This window comes from Ochotona princeps, chromosome 9 (genome assembly GCF_030435755.1).
Source record: "Ochotona princeps isolate mOchPri1 chromosome 9, mOchPri1.hap1, whole genome shotgun sequence".
Classification (NCBI taxonomy): domain Eukaryota; kingdom Metazoa; phylum Chordata; class Mammalia; order Lagomorpha; family Ochotonidae; genus Ochotona; species Ochotona princeps.
Window position 1 is genome coordinate 53,554,648 of NC_080840.1, and position 15,986 is coordinate 53,570,633.

General features: G+C 38.5%; 1 protein-coding gene across 1 annotated transcript in view; it reads right to left on the minus strand.

Moving 5' to 3' along the window:
- Positions 1-15,986, minus strand: part of CPA6 (carboxypeptidase A6) — a 281,052-nt gene that overhangs the window by 147,716 nt on the left and 117,350 nt on the right. Inside the window, exon 2 of the mRNA XM_004588030.4 lies at positions 6,970-7,045. Coding sequence (XP_004588087.2) covers positions 6,970-7,045 — 76 coding nt within the window. The remainder of the gene's footprint in view (positions 1-6,969; positions 7,046-15,986) is intronic.

A 15,986-nucleotide genomic window follows, 5' to 3' on the forward strand; every position in this document is an offset into this window, starting at 1 on the left:
TAACAAAGCACAAGTCATTCTCTACAGTCTTTGTTACATTTGAGTAGAAATCAGGACACATATGAGGAGGGACATGGAAGGAATAGATACTGGAGGGCTGAGTCAAGAAAAGAGCAGTGTTCTAACTCTTCACTGGGCTGTGGTTCCAGAGGTAAGGGCATGACTGAATGGAAGCCTCTCTTAGCACTAACCGAAAGGTGAGCCATTTCTCTTCCATAAAACCTTCCCTATACACATGCACAATCGAGAGGTCCATTGTGTTTCAGATTTGTGGAAACTCAGTATATAGGGGTGGTACTAGGGAGACAGCTCCAGGTGATGCAGGTACAAGGCTATAACTGTTCACAATTTGAGGAAATTTCAAAGAATCCAAAGAGAATCAGGTGCTATCCCAGTTCTTCCACTACTGGATTGGAAGCAGAGCCATTGGGACTCAAACTAGCACTCGTCTGGTATAAGCTGGCATCTTGCTGTGCCACAAGACCAGTCTAAAATTTTCATTTCAGAAAGATCGTCCTGGCTACAGTGTGGAGTACAAGTATATGTCTGTCATGTCCATCTGAGATTTGGTGACAAATCTGAATGAGGGTAAGGATTTGTGTCTGTGTGTGTGTACTAGAAGATGTGATGGATTGCAAAAATGATCACTACTGTACCTGTCTATAGGTAACAAATCAAATGATGGAGCATACAATTCTCTCATAAGGCGCTAGAGTTTGTGTTCCCACTCTCTGAATCTGAACTGGCTCTGTGACTTTGTTTGACCAATAGAATTTGAAGGAAGTGAGTACCTGAACTCCAAGCTTTGTTTTAAAGAGTTTTGTGAGTCTTCTCTCTCTCAGTTTTGGAATCGTGATTCCTGAACAAACTAACCTTGGTTTACCTTTTGGATCCTGAGACCCATGATCCAGTGTCCTGTGACCTCTGCCTACAGCCTGCCGACCACTAAATATGCATGTGGGGCAAGAACAAGTGACATAAGATCTATGAAAGTACCTGCTTGAGATCACCTATGAGAGACTGTGCTGGACCCAAGCTTTCAAAACATCCTCTCAAGGCCCTTAGGAAAGAAAGTTACTACCAACCAAAAAGAGCAATCAAATTTAACGCTTAAAAAATCAATTTGAAAGCAGGTTATTATAAGCTAGAACATTTTAACATAGTCAACTCAAAACATTATTACCAACCCAAGTTTATGCTCAATTCAGTTAAGACTCACTGATATCATCATCATGGGGTGAAAAATGTTTTTAGCTGTAAAAGTATGTTTTGACACTGGCATCCCATATCTGAGAGCCATTTGGAGTCCCTGGTGTTGTACTTCTGATTCAGCTCTGACTCATGGGCCTGTGGAGGTAATGGCTAATGGCCTAAGTGCTTTGTCGTAGGCCATGTGGAGAGCTGGAGGCGGCTCTGGGATCCTGGCTTTGTCTGTCCCAGCGCTAGCTGTTGAAGCCATTTGGAAGTGAACCAGAGTATGGAACCTCTCTGGTTCTGTCCATGTCTAACACTCTCACTCCTTGTCTCTGATATGCTGCATTCCAATTGAATGAATGAATAAATAAATCATTTGTAAAAAAAAAAAGGATCTTTCTAATGTAATCTTGTCTTTATATTACGTGGTTGATCTTCATATGCCTTTGTTATTGATTTGCTAATTATCAATAGCCACACAGATGGAACAAAATGCAAGCCAGGACAAAAACTGTGTTCTCTCTCTTTCGAAAATCATGCCAGAGGAAAACAAAAGAAATTGCTTTGTTACTTTATACAGCTTTTAACAAAATTAGGACGTCTGCTCCAAACACAGACAAAAGTCTGTTATTTTTACCTCCTAATGTCATTCATAACTCTTCTATGTACCATTAGCCACTGCATCAATTTACTGACTGTCTAAGGCCATTGTATTACTTTTCTATTGCTGAATTACCACAAATATTAGCTCAGTTTTGTTGTGTCTTTATTTCTCTAGGTGAGAGTTCTGGGAAATATGGAGCTAGATTCTGTTCTCAGCTATGTCACTGGGCTGAAATGAAACTGTTTGCTGGGGCTGTGGTCTTGCATGGCGCTCAGAATGCTCTCACAGGTTATTGGTAAAATTCATATATTTGTGGTTGTAGGAGTGAGGTCTACAGTTGGTGTAGGCTTAGGGAAGCTTTCCGCAACTAGAGATCAGTGTAATTTCTTGTCTTGTGAAAGTTTAGAGTGTGGGTATTTGATTTATTTCAGGTCATCAAAAGTGAGTCTCTCTGGTTTTCTCTCTAGCCAACCAGCTGAAACACCTGTTTTCAAAGCGCTCCTCTGATTAAGCAGGTTTGCCTAGCTAATCTCCTTACTTTAGAGCCAACTGATTAGGAACTATAATTGTATTTAAAAAATCCTTTTGTAGCAATAATCTAGCTTAGTGCCTCATGGGTTATCTCGGAAAAAGTGTCTGTGTGTGCTCAGGAGCCCAGAATCTTGGGGACTACAATAAGAGATTCTATAATTATATTGTTTCTTTTTGAGACATTCATTTTTATTTGAAAGGCAAGCAGGCGCACACGCACACGCACACACACACACACAGACAGGGAGGGAGGGATAGATAGATATATTTAGAGAGAGATCTTCAATGCCCACAACAGCTGGAGCTGGGCCAATGCAATACCAGGGGCTTAAAAGTCAATTCAAATCTCCCATTTGGTGGTAGAGGTTCAAATAGTTGTACTACCACTATCTTCCAGGGTGCATATTAGCAGGAAGCTGGAATTGGGAGCAAAGCTGGGTCTACAACTCATGTACACTGACACAACATGTGGGCATCCCAAGTGTCAATCTTAACCCCTGAGCTAAACACCTGTCCCTATTTATAAAGTTTATGATACTTCCACAATATGAATGCTACCTCCCATTGTCCTGCTCACAAATTTCCGAATCACTTTAATCATCCAGTTGTACATGTGAGTTTCTGAACTGCTAGGGATAGCAGGGATTCTGAAACTCCTGTTGGGGTATACCCAAGGGGATTAGAGTAGACACCAGACAGCTACAGCTACAACACAACACTGTGGAGAGAGGCCACACCTGGAACTATAATAGCAATGGTCACATTCAAGGTAAGGAGGAGGAATAAAGTCTTCCTCACAAGACATGCAGTTTTCTGACATGGGAATATTATGACTCTTGATATGTTACTCAAAGACATCTAAAAATAATAATAAAAAAAGCTAACATTTTTGGGGTTGTATTCTGGTTTGAAAACAATGACAAACTCTTCGACCAACAAGATACTTTCATGTCCAACAGCTCTCTGATGGGAAAACCGGAAACAACAAAGTCATTAATTTTTCTCTCAACAAATATGTGTCAGCTCTCTGAAAGACATTTTGTTCTTACAAAGCCACTGGTATTCCTTCAGAGGACAAGCAATTCATGAAGAAATGTATGCAGAACACAGTGTTCAGATTCTAATTTTACTCACCTTAAAACTGTTCTCCTTTCATCATAACTTTATTTAAATCATGGTTATGCTCTTAATTAACAATTTAATTGGATGGTGCTTTCTCCATCCAGTTCTCTGGGGGTATGGTTTTTCTGTTTAACTTTCTTGTTTCAATTCTTCAGCAAAACCATAAAATTTAATTAGGAGAGTAGCCAGCTTTATAACAGCAGTTGCATGTCTAATTAGCTATGCTTTAGCAGTACAGTCTCAGAATCCATTCCATGTTGCAGACATATTGCATTTGTTCATGTTTCAGATAAGACATTGTGAATTTATAGCCTAAGCATGTAGTCCAATCACTTCTCATTTTTTCAAAAAGGCTTGGGTAAAGCCAGTGAAATCAGGAAAATTAACGTGAAGTATTCATATGTGAAATGAAAGGCCAAAGGCCAAAAAGTAGGTTTTTAGCATCAAATTACCACAAATTTTTAGCAGTTTAAAAAAACACCCATTTGTCACCTAGCAGATCTGTGGGTGAGAAGTGAAAGAATATTTGTCCCTGGTTTCTTTGGGGTCTCAATGTGCTAAAATTAGGGTGTGTGCTGGTCTGCACTGGGGCCTCAGGGTCCTCATTCAAGCTTATTTGGCCATGGCAGAACCCTGTTTCTCTTGGTTGTAGGACTGATGTTTCCATTTTCATGCTGGAGAAAATTCTTTGTGCTTAACAGGCTTACTTGTTCAGAATCAGCCCACTCTTGGGCATTTCCTTTCTACCGCATCATGAGCCATTATCAAGGGAATGATGTTTGCAGCATGTTCCAGGGCTGTGCTCATGCTCAGGGAGCCATTACATTGGGTATGTACCAAAGGAGGTAAAAGTCTAAGGCTCTCTTAGAATTCTACCACACTATACTTTGGGGGAAGAAGGCAGCTAAATAGACTTCTGGCAAACACTGCTCCTCTCTCCTCTGGAGGTACTGCACAGGCTTTTCAAAGATGCTCTTGGTGATGGCCCTGATTCTATACAATAAGCTCCACAGGACAGAGGATGACAGTCACATTATTTCCTAACTACAGGATGCTTTCTCTGGCTACCCATGCTTGCTGCATTCCACGGTGCAAATGGATCACTTGAAGTCATTTGAATTGAAAATGGTATCAAGGTAATGACTCTCTTTTAGATTGAAACTTAGCCAGGCTTAATACATCCATTTTCAGCCCAATAAAACTACTGCTTTAGTGCAAAGAATGAAGGAAAGTGCAGAAAAGATTTAACAGTTGGGGAATGACAATGTTTTCTCTAAATAACCTGTTGGCAAAATTGGCATTGGAAAACATCTGGAATTTGAAGAAGGTTCATACCATCTTAATTGGTAAGAGTGGTTCACTGCACCTAAATGGTTTGTACAACTGATATGGTTCATCTCAAACATCTGTTTTTTTCCTAATTATCTGGAATGCTGGCCATGTGCAAGGCAGAGAGGGCCCACATCAATTGCCAATGATGAAACCCTGGCTTCTCATTAATGAGCTTAATGAGCTTTCCTGTCAGATACCATTACACATGTATTATCACACTCATGCTGGAGAATTAAATGTGTAAACTTCACTGGAAGCTTGTGCCTGGTTGCCCCTGGGCTCCACCTCATGCACAGTTTCCCTCTGATGATTCTACTTTGTATTCTCTTGCTGTAATACATCATTGCTTTGAGGAGGACTATGTGCTGTGTCATATGAGGCCTCCTGCAAATCACCCAAGCTGGGGATGATCTTGGCAAACCCTGACTCGGGGATCACAGTAAATGAGAGCATGAGAATATTCATATTGTGTGTCTAGGCTTCATTGCTCTGCCAACTCAGGCTTAGTCCTCTCCATGGCAAATATGATGAGAATAAACAGACAAGAGGCAAGAGGCAGGCCTCCCACTGGTCCTAGATGCATGTTCCACACTGTGACTTTGGCAAGTTTTTTAAGCTCCGAGTTTCATCTGTGAAATACCAATAATGATAGTATGTACTGCATAGGACTGTTAAAATGAAAAATGTTTAGAAAAACAATAGCACTGTGGCTCGATCATAGTGACCATGGAGCATAATGGCTGGAGTGACCTCAACATTCTGGTATTAACCTCCTTTCTTCCCTTCAGTCTGTTACTCTCTTCCATCATTCCCATGTCTTTCATCCAGTTCTCTACTAAGCTCCTTTATATCTGAACCATTTCCTCCTCTAATTTATTCCTCACCTTAAGCACTAAGTGAAAACAATTATGCATGAATGTTTTTCTTCTAATTCTTACAAATGAGGACCCAACGTAAATCTGTGTTCAGCAATGCCAGTGTTCCACACCTGCTTGGTTTCCATTGTTGATGCTTTCTGAGAGTTTATAAGTAACCCTGGAGTCCTCACCTACAAAATTGTACTGCCATCAACATTAGTTGATGTTATTCTTAGTTGAGTTATTCTTACCTGTATAACTGTACAAATTCATGTTCACACATTGTAGGGCTTAGCACAAATCAGAGAAAAATGTCTTGTCTCAATATTTGATTCAGATATCCATCCCTTTAATCAGTAGCTTCCAAAATGACAAGTGTTTTATTTTTCCATTAGTACATTTAAACACAGTGTCAGTGGAGATGGAAACTTCCATTCAACACTTGCTTTGCTTCTTTGACACCTTAAGTTCCTGGTGAGCCCCTGGAGTGTTCGGATCTGATTAGATCTGATTACTGAGCAGGACACCATGGGGCTGAGGCTCATACATACATACCCAGTGAAGAGTTAACCTCAATGCCATGGATGTGGAGGCTTCTTTAGGAGATGTTTAGAAAATACCCAGAGAGCTTTGTTGTTCATTAAAATAAAGCCTTATCTACCCACTACATATTTTATAGATTTTCTGCAGTTTTTCTTAGGCATGGACTAGAGCCAATTACCACAGTTCTCATCATGACTTTTAGTAAAAGCTAACACACAATTACTTTAAATGATGGGGAGATCAAAAATTCTAACTCCATCCAATCTACCAAAGATTGAATAATTAGACCTTCACCAATGAAATTCTCTTATCAGACTCACTGAAACATGGCAGAATTAATCAATTTCACTTTCTTATTCTTATCTTTCTCTGTAACTCAATTCTGCTTAGAGAGAAAGTGTTTAGGTTATCACCAGGAAGATTTTAAAAGGGAAAGTGAAGCTCCAAAAACCCACCAACTAAATCTATGCACTCATTAAAGAAACACACAAATATTCTCTGAACCTCTGGAATATTCCAACACTGTCTGGGAATACAGTAATGAGTTGATGCAGCCCATTTCTCTCAGGAACCTTATGCTGTAGTTGGGAGGTAGACAATAAATGAACTGGTGAATAGACTACGAGTCAGATGATTTTTTAAAACTATCCTCCAAATGCTCTTTCAAGCCCTTAGTCTTTACTTCCTCTGCCTAATTAACTCCAATTATTCAATACTGTCAGCAAAGCCCCGCAAACACATCCCAAGAATAATAATGCCATGATAAATGAGTGGATGATTTGTTACCTGAAGTTGGTGGTACATCTTCTTCAGTGCATGTACTTGCCCTTCTGTCTTGGGAAGAAGTCTTATCACCTTATCACTGTTAGAGAAAGAGAGGTGATCCTTATCTTTCAAGAATAGGTATATTAAGTATCCTTTTTCTTACCACGTAAAAACTGCCTCTTTGTTTAAGGCAGCAAACCTTTTCACTAACCTGTAAGGGAGGTACACAGTTCTTAATATTTTAGATTGCACTGGTCTTTTTCCCCCTTGCACAAAAGCTGTGGCATTTCTGGCTTCCTTTGATTATGAACTCATATTTAGTGATAAAGATGCAGAAAGAACACAATATCAGAAGTAACAAGAGGAATCTCCAATGACAATTCCTGATGACAGAAGTTAAAAATTCATTTTTCCCCTAAAATTAATGCTGAAAAGAATATGACTTTCAATTATAGGACATGTGAAGTCTGTCCACTATAGAACCTCAATGGAATTCTTCTCACATGCAGAACAGTAAAGAGAATCCAATTTCTGTGGGAAATTTCACTTGCTTAAGTGGACAGAACTTTCGACTTGGCAGGTGCCAGCCAAAGAGGGATGCTTTTAATGGCTAACAGAAATCAATGAGATATTGATGCCATATTTTAAAATCAATGTTTACAATCATTAATAATTCACTGCACTTAAAATAATATTTGGGAGCGAGTGTTGTGGTGCCATGGATTAAGTTGCCATTTAGGGCCCTTGCATTCCATATTTGAAACCAGTTTGATTTTCAGCTGTTCTGCTTCCTATCCAGCTCCCTGCTAATGCTCTCAGGAAGCACAGTTGATGTTCAAGTACTTGGGTCACCGCCACCTGTATGGGAAACACAAATGATATTCCTGACTCCTGACGTCAGCCTGAACCAGCCTCAGCTGGAGAGCACATCAGCAAATGACAACATTCTCTCTCTTTCTTCACTGTCTCCCTGTATCTATATTTTTGCATTTCAAATAAAGAAACACATTTTAAAAATCAGTTTCTTTTGAACATTCTTCAATGTTCTTCCTTTAAAAGGCTTAAGGACAACTTTAGATAACCTGAGGTGCTGCCCCATTAGTCATGGAGTTCTTTGTGGGAGGACTTCCCTCCTTGGTGTGTCAGACAGGTGTCATCAGTTTCCAAGTGTTTTATGAATGAAGAACAGATCAAGAAGCACAGCTTTAGCATGTAAGAACTGGAACTGTTCAATGTGTTTGACAAATTAGATGCTTATTAAGTAATTATGAATGGATTATCATAAGGGAGATATCTGAGAGTAATTGTCTTCTGAAGGAAGTGTAAGAAAAAAATTAAAGAAATTACCTACAGTTGATATAAATATTTTAAATTATTTTTTTGCCATTTCACAATGACTGAAGATAGAATATTATAGTAGACACAGTGGTACATTAAAACATGTGGAAAATGTAATTAAAATATAAATTTGGGTATCTTTCTATTTATTTTACTTATTTGAAAGGAAGAGGGAAGAGGGGATATGAAGGCGGGAAGAAATGACAGTTCTCATCTGCTAGTTTATTTCCCAAATGCTTGCAATGGCCAAGTCTAAAGCTGGAAGCTGGGAACACAATCCTGTTTTCCACGGGAGTGTCTGGAACCCACATACTTAAGCCAGCACTTTTCCCTCCCAAGGTCCTCGCTGGAAAGGAGATCGAGTTAGTAGCTAAAGCTGTGATTGAATCCAGACACTCTCATATAGAAGGCAAGTATATTAACTGCCAGGCCAAATAACCCAACCTTGCAAAAAAAAAAAAATGCAATTCATACAAACTCATGTATAAAAGTGAAAACAAAACCTCTATTGGTTCATCCACAATGGGTCACTCCAGCCTCAGATGTGATCCAGAAATAGGATAGAACTTGTCTGCTTTTCCGTAGTTTTTAGTATTTAGGTGAAGAGGACTTTCCAGGATGAGGGAATGCTGAGAAGAAAAGATAAGACTCTCAGGGAAATTTCTGATTTTACTAAGGCTGGGTAGTCACTTCCAATCACTGTTGCTTTGATAATTCAAATGACCCTGTTACATCTTCTCTAGGTCTGTAAATGAAGGTGCTATTGGATTGTTGTTGAGAGTTTAGTATGTTATAGGCCCTGCTATTACAATATAGCTTTGAAGATTAATTTCCCCTGAATCACACAAAAAAACAACATCTCAAGTGTTAATGTCATGAATTCTAGATTTCCAGGAAGTATAAAAGAACACAAAGGATGCAGAGGGGAAAACTCATCCCGTCACAATAAAACAGCTTTAAGTATCACCTGCAGAAATTGAATGCAATCACAGTTCTTTCATTCTGGTACACATTTCTCTGACCTTTGTTTTTCTAATATTCATCATACTCTGGCCTCTCCCACCTGACCCAATATAATTCTTGGCAGGGAAAGAAAACTCTGTGGGATGATATGGCTGCTTTGATGGACGGATCACTTGACAACTTACTGAAAAACACCTCCATCTGGGGCCCTGTCAGCTCTTCAAGAGTGCAAAGAAAGCAATCTGTAGCTGTTTCACAGTAGTGAAAAGAACTTAAAAGATGGATAATTTACCTTGGCAATAGGTTCCTCTTCTGTGAGTGCAGGATGTAAAGAAACACCCCTGGGATTATTTAACACTGAAAGTGATTGATCAAACCCAGAATTGTCATTTATATCACACAAAAGTTCACTTCATCCCAGCTTTTAGAAATTTTCAGATGTGACATAGGAATGCATTTATTATTATTCTATTGCTTATCAAAGATCAGAGGATAAGGAAAGCTATTTCGAAAGTCTATGGCATGTCATACTTTTTGTGTAAACCAATAAATTACATTGATGGAATAACCATAGCCAAAGCCGAACAACAGCACTTTAGTTGGTCCAGCACATCTCACAGTCCCTAAATGCTCCATTTGTTTCAACGAACCAAAAGCTTACTCTCTAAATCTGACAGCTACTATTTACTTGGAATGATGGACAATACAGTCGTAGGAGCAGGGAGATTTCAGGTACTGAATTATCTACTGGAACTTGGAAGAGAAAAAAAACTAGCTGTGCACAATGTCAAAGAATGTCGGAGGCTTTCTTTATAACTCATCAGGGGCTGCTAGATGGTAATAACAGTTTAAGACTCCTTGACTATCCTTCATAATTAAGATGAAAAAATTCTAAGTGCTAAATGCAAGTTGAAGTTGAGACTATTAGCCAAGTACCTGTTTGTATCCTTGTGTGTTTGTAATATCAGCTATTTCTAACCTAGAGACCACATATAAAGATAGACTCTAAAAAACCCTTTTAATTTTATATTGAAAGGAAGATGCACAGAGAGAAGGAGTTACAGAGAGAAACATCTTTCAGCTGCTTTTTCACTACTCAAGTGGTCACAATGAGCAGAGCTGAGCTGATCTGAAGCCAGGAGCCAGGAGCTTCTTCCAGGTCTCTCATGTGGGTGCAGGGTTTCAAGGCCTTGGGCCATTTTCTACTGCTTTCTGGGCCACAAGCAGGGAACTGGATGGGAAGTAGAATAGCCAGAATACAAACCAGTGCTCACATGGGATCCAGGGTATACAAGGTGAGGATTTAACCTACTAGGCTACTGTGCTGGTCCCAAAGTTAGGCCTTTTAATTATGTTCCAAGGGTATAGAATAGTAGCAGCAGGCTATCACTCTCCAAACTGACTTCTTTTGTGGTTGTAGTAATCTACACTCCCGATCAATAGTGAAGAGCAGTACCTTTCTCCCTATAGCCACACCAGCAGGTGTTGTAAGTTCTGCGTGTATGCCAGTCTCACTGGCATTAAGCAGAATCTCAACGTGGATTTCATTTTTATCTCTCTGACAGCTACGGAACCTGAACACTTTTTTGTATGTCTATTAGCCATTTGAATTTGTTCTTTTGAAAAGTGTGCATTCATTTCCTTCACAGTGTTGTTTGTTTTGCTGTTACTGAGTTTCTGAACCTTTTTGTAAATTGTAGATATTCATTTTCTATCAGTTGTGTAGTGTGCAAAGATTTTCTCCCATTCTGTTGGTTGCTTCTTTATTGATCATTTTCTTTGCTGTACAGAAGCCTCTCAGCTTAATGTAGTCAATTTTTTTTTGTCTTTGTACTTTTGTTGACTTTTCTAGAAGTCTTTCCTAATTCCTACATCTTGGAGAGTGCTTCCTATGTTTTCATCCAGTAGTTTGATGGTTTTTGGATGCAGATCTAGGTCCATTTTGAGCTGTTTTTTGTATAAGATGGCAGGTGGAGGTCTTGCTTCTTTCTTTTGCAGGCTGCTCTCCAATTGCTGCAACAGTATTTGTTGAAAAGACCCAGATTTTTCCCCTGGATTATTTTCCATTTTCTTGACAAAGATTAATTGATTTCCCTTTTGGGATTTCTTTTCTGTTCCATTGATCCTTTCTGTTTCTGCACCAGTATTAGACTGTTTTGATGACCATTTCTCTGTAGTATGTCTTGCTGGAATTGTGATACCTCCAGCCTGATTTTTATTCTTCAGGATAGCTTTGGCTATTCAAGGTCTTTTGTGTTTCCAGGTAAAATTTTGTATCATCTTTTCTGAGAACAATGTTGTTGGGATTTTGATTAGGACCACGTTGAATCTGTACATTAATTTGGTAATATGGGCATTTTGATGATGCTGCTCCTGCATATCCAGGAACATGTTAGGTTTCTCTATAAATGTTTTCTTCTGTGGTACATTTATTCCATGGGAATACTACTCAGCCATTTGCAAATACTCACAACTAGAGAGCATTATGCTCAGTAAAATAAATTAATCCCTGAAGGTCAAATATATGTTCTCTCCAGTTCAAAGCAACCTTCATGCAAAATACAGTATCAAAAGCTCTTTCAATACTGTTTTTGCTACATCTCAGGTGGGTTGATATTTTGTTTTCATTTTCATTCACCCAAAAACGTTTTTGCATTTTATTAGTTTTCTCACTGACTCATACGTCACACATAGCTTTGTTTGCTTCTTTGATTTTCTTTTCCATCTTTCAGCGACACATTGGTCATTGAATAGCATGTTCTTTAACTTCATGTTGGTGTAAATTTTCTATTTTTCTTCTTGCTGTCAATTTTGTTTTATGGTTTTTCATTTAAGGGAATCTGCGTTAACTGTGTATTAGAGATTATCATGTACAGATGTGAAGAAACAATGCAGTGTGTATCTCTACTTGCAAATCAAAGATGGACTCCCAATGAATTGTTGACTATATCTTGACAATACAGTGCTGGACTCTCTGCCATTATCCATGCCCACAATGTCAGGCTATACTTAAATAGCAGAATGATGGACTTTTGTTTGATTGTGAAAGACTTTACTATGGTAATGACATGTGGGAAATGAGTGTGGGGAGGCAGGGATTTAGGTAGTGTGTAAGGGAAATACTGGAGCCTATGGAACTGTATTATGGAATAATAAAATAAACTGAAAATATTTTAAATATTTAAATAATTTAAAAAATTAAATAATTTTTTTAAAATTAAAAAATGTACTTTAAATAGCATATCTTTAAGAAAATAAGATGTTTTTATTGTTCCATTGGTGACAAAAAAAGAGGTAGTAGGTTATTCAGGATAATAAATCTGTCAGAGATTATTAACATATATTCACCCATTTTATGCTTGGATTTGATCCCCTTGACTTGGAAGACAAACACGTTTACACTGCATTTAATGTCAACATCGAGTTTGTGAGTTTAATAATCTTGAGGAGCAGTAGCAACTGCATGAATAAGACTATTATAATATAATCAATCAATTTAAAATATGGTAAAATGCCAAATTAGAATATATGCCCCTACTGAGGAGAATTTAAAAAAGGAAGACAATCTCTTATCTGAAGAGTGAGAGTTGCCTCCTATTGCCTTTTCAATTTTAAGTTTTATGACCATGCTTGACACCCACTGTAATGAAAGCTATTCTTTTGTGCCTTCACTGTATGACATTTATGGCAGGTATTTCTGGTTTTTAGGCAGTTTCACAGTCCTCATCCTCCTGTTGGAAACTATGAAGTGTTCCAGATTTTTCCTTCTGGCTCCTGGTGTGACTTCACAACTGATGCTGTAACCTCCATAATAAATAAGATTTGGGGGAACTCCTGCTGTTTCATAACGAGACAGAAGAGTAACATTTAATCAAAAGTTAGGAAATAGGAAAAGGAAATAGGAAAAGGAAATAGGTGGCATTGACTGTCCTGAAAATTTACCTAGAACCTAGATCATTACCACAGCCAGGACAACTGAGGAAGTGCAAATCCAAACTTAACTGAGAATTAATCTTTCCCCAATTTTTTTTACTACGATCTCTGCCCCAGGAGGAATATCTGCCTTATTACCATAGCACATGATGTATGTTTATTATTATTTTATGTTAGAGTTTCATAGGCTCTGGGATTTCTTCTACCTCCTCCCCAAATTCTCTCTTCCTCCACTGATTTTTCCTTTGTTATTACAGTAGAATAGTCCTTCCCGGACAGTCACAAGTCCATCATTCTGCTACTTAAGTGTTTCCTAACATTGTAGATATGAACAGCAGAGTCCAGCATCCTATTGTCAACATACATTTAATGGTTTTTTTGGGAGTCCATCTTTGATCTGGGAGTACAAATGCATAATGCATTGTAATTGTATCTTCACATGTGGATATGATAGTCTCCATTACACAGTTACCATGCATCCTCTTAAATGAAGAGCATAAAACAAAATTGACAACAGGAAGAAAAACAGAAAATTTGTAATAACATGAAGTTAAATAATATGCCACAGAATGATCAATGTGTCACTGAAGAAATTCATGAAAAGAAAGAAAAAAAGCAAAAAAACACACCCTTTTTTGAAGACATGAAAATAAAAACAAAATTACCCAAACTCATGAGATGTAGCAAAAAGTGTTGAAAGGGACATATATATCACCAAGTGCTCACAAACAATTAAAATGTCACCTGTGTGGGTCTATGCCCATCCCTGTGTATGATGGCAAGTACTTACTCTCTTGCATGTCATGTTCCCTAACATAAAAGTTCTCACATCTTCTCAGTCAGGTAGCCACAGTATTCTTCACAATTTACTATAGCACAGTGTCAGTCATGTTAAATAACATGCTACTAGATATGGTAATCTCTATTACACAGTTACTATCCATCCCCCTAAATGAAAAGCCACAAAACAAAATCAGTAACAGGAAGAAAAAGGAAATTAACAACACCATGAAGTTAAATAGTACGCTACTGAATGACTAATGTTTCACTGAAGAAATGAAGAAGAAAATCAGGAACCTTCTTGAAGAAAATAATGCTACTTTATGATCTGACCAAAGATGGACTCCCAATGAAACTATTAACTATATGTTAACAATAGGACGCTGGATTCTCTGCCATTATCCATGCCCACAATGATGGACATATGACTGTGTATGAAGAACTATGCTATAGTAATAATATAGGGGAACTCATTGAGGGGGGAGAGGTTGAGGGCGGGGGTAAGGGAAATCCCAGGGCCTATAGGACTGTATCATAAAATGATTATAATTATAATAATAATAGATAAGTAAAATTAAAGAAAAGATACATTAAGAGGATTCCCTATTTTAACTGGAGATTTTACCAATACATATTGGTTACAATGTCTAATCTTTGTGCTTCTTTTTAAAAAAAATTTATTGGAAAGTCAGATTTACAGAGATCAGGAGAGACAGAGAGGAAGATATTCCATCTGCTGATTCACTCCCCAAGTGGCTGCAATGGTTGGAACCAAGCTGATCTGAAGCCAGGAGATTCTTTGGGATCTCTCATATGGGTACAGAGTTTCAAGACTGGGCTGTCCTCTATTGCTTTCCCAGGCCAAAAAAAAAGGGAAGTGGAGCAACCGGCATATGAACAGGCACCCATATGGGGTCTCAGCAGTTGCAAGGAGAGGATTTTAGAAACCAGGCTGTTGCTGGGGCCTATGTGTATATTCTTAAAATTTTTTAAAAAAAAAATTCATTCCATTTTTATTGCAAAGTCAGATATAGAGAGAGGAGGAGAGACAGAGGAAGATCTTCTGTTCGATGATTCACTCCCCAAGTGACTGCAACGGCCAGTGCTGCACCAATCTGAAGCCAGGAGCCAGGAACTTCCTCCAGGTCTCCCACGTGAGTGTAGGGTCCCAAGGCTTTGGGCCGTCCTGGACTGCTTTCCCAGGCCACAAGCAGGGAGCTGGATGGGAAGTGGGGCTGCCGGGATTAGAATCAGTGCCCATATGAGATTCCAAAGCATTCAAAGCAAGGACTTTAGCTGTTAGGCCACTGCACTGGGCCCTCTAATAATTTTTTGTTTGCATATTTTTCTTCCCCTCCTATCTTTCTTGGTCAATTTTTTTTTGTGTTAGTTCTTATGTAGTTGCTTTCAAGTCGTGCCTTGTGTTTCTACTTTTTGTGATTGTTTTTCTTATGTATCTTATGAACATACAATTATAGAAAAACTTTGCTATTACCCTTCCCTCAAAAAAGTAAGATCTTAGCAGCTGTCATGATGGCACAATTGGCTATTCCTCTGTCTGCAAGAACTGGCATCCCCACTTATACCTCACTGGGTGGGACACAAAGATTAGTTACTCCTCACTGGGGTATGGAAGATTTCTCTGCACACCCCTCCTAAACATGCTCACCTAAACTGTTGACATGTATCCTGTTAGAATTATAGAGTTAGACCACCCGAAAAACAGCCAGGTTCAGCGAAATCATGCTTCAATGCTATAAACTGCTAAAGACTAAAATTAAAAGAGGCATGAGACAGCTGAATAGCAATCTAAGCCATTTTAAGGTGTATAGAATACGGTTGAATGTAAACCAAAATTGAAATATCTATGAAGAAGTCACAGGTTGTGGTTGAGAACCTGCATTTTCCTATTAACATATTGGTTAATCAATACCATGTCAATTAATGCCATAATATTGTAAATGATTGGAAATATTATGTTGGGACTTTTAATTGATTGGAATGATACTCTCTCTGCCGGCTCT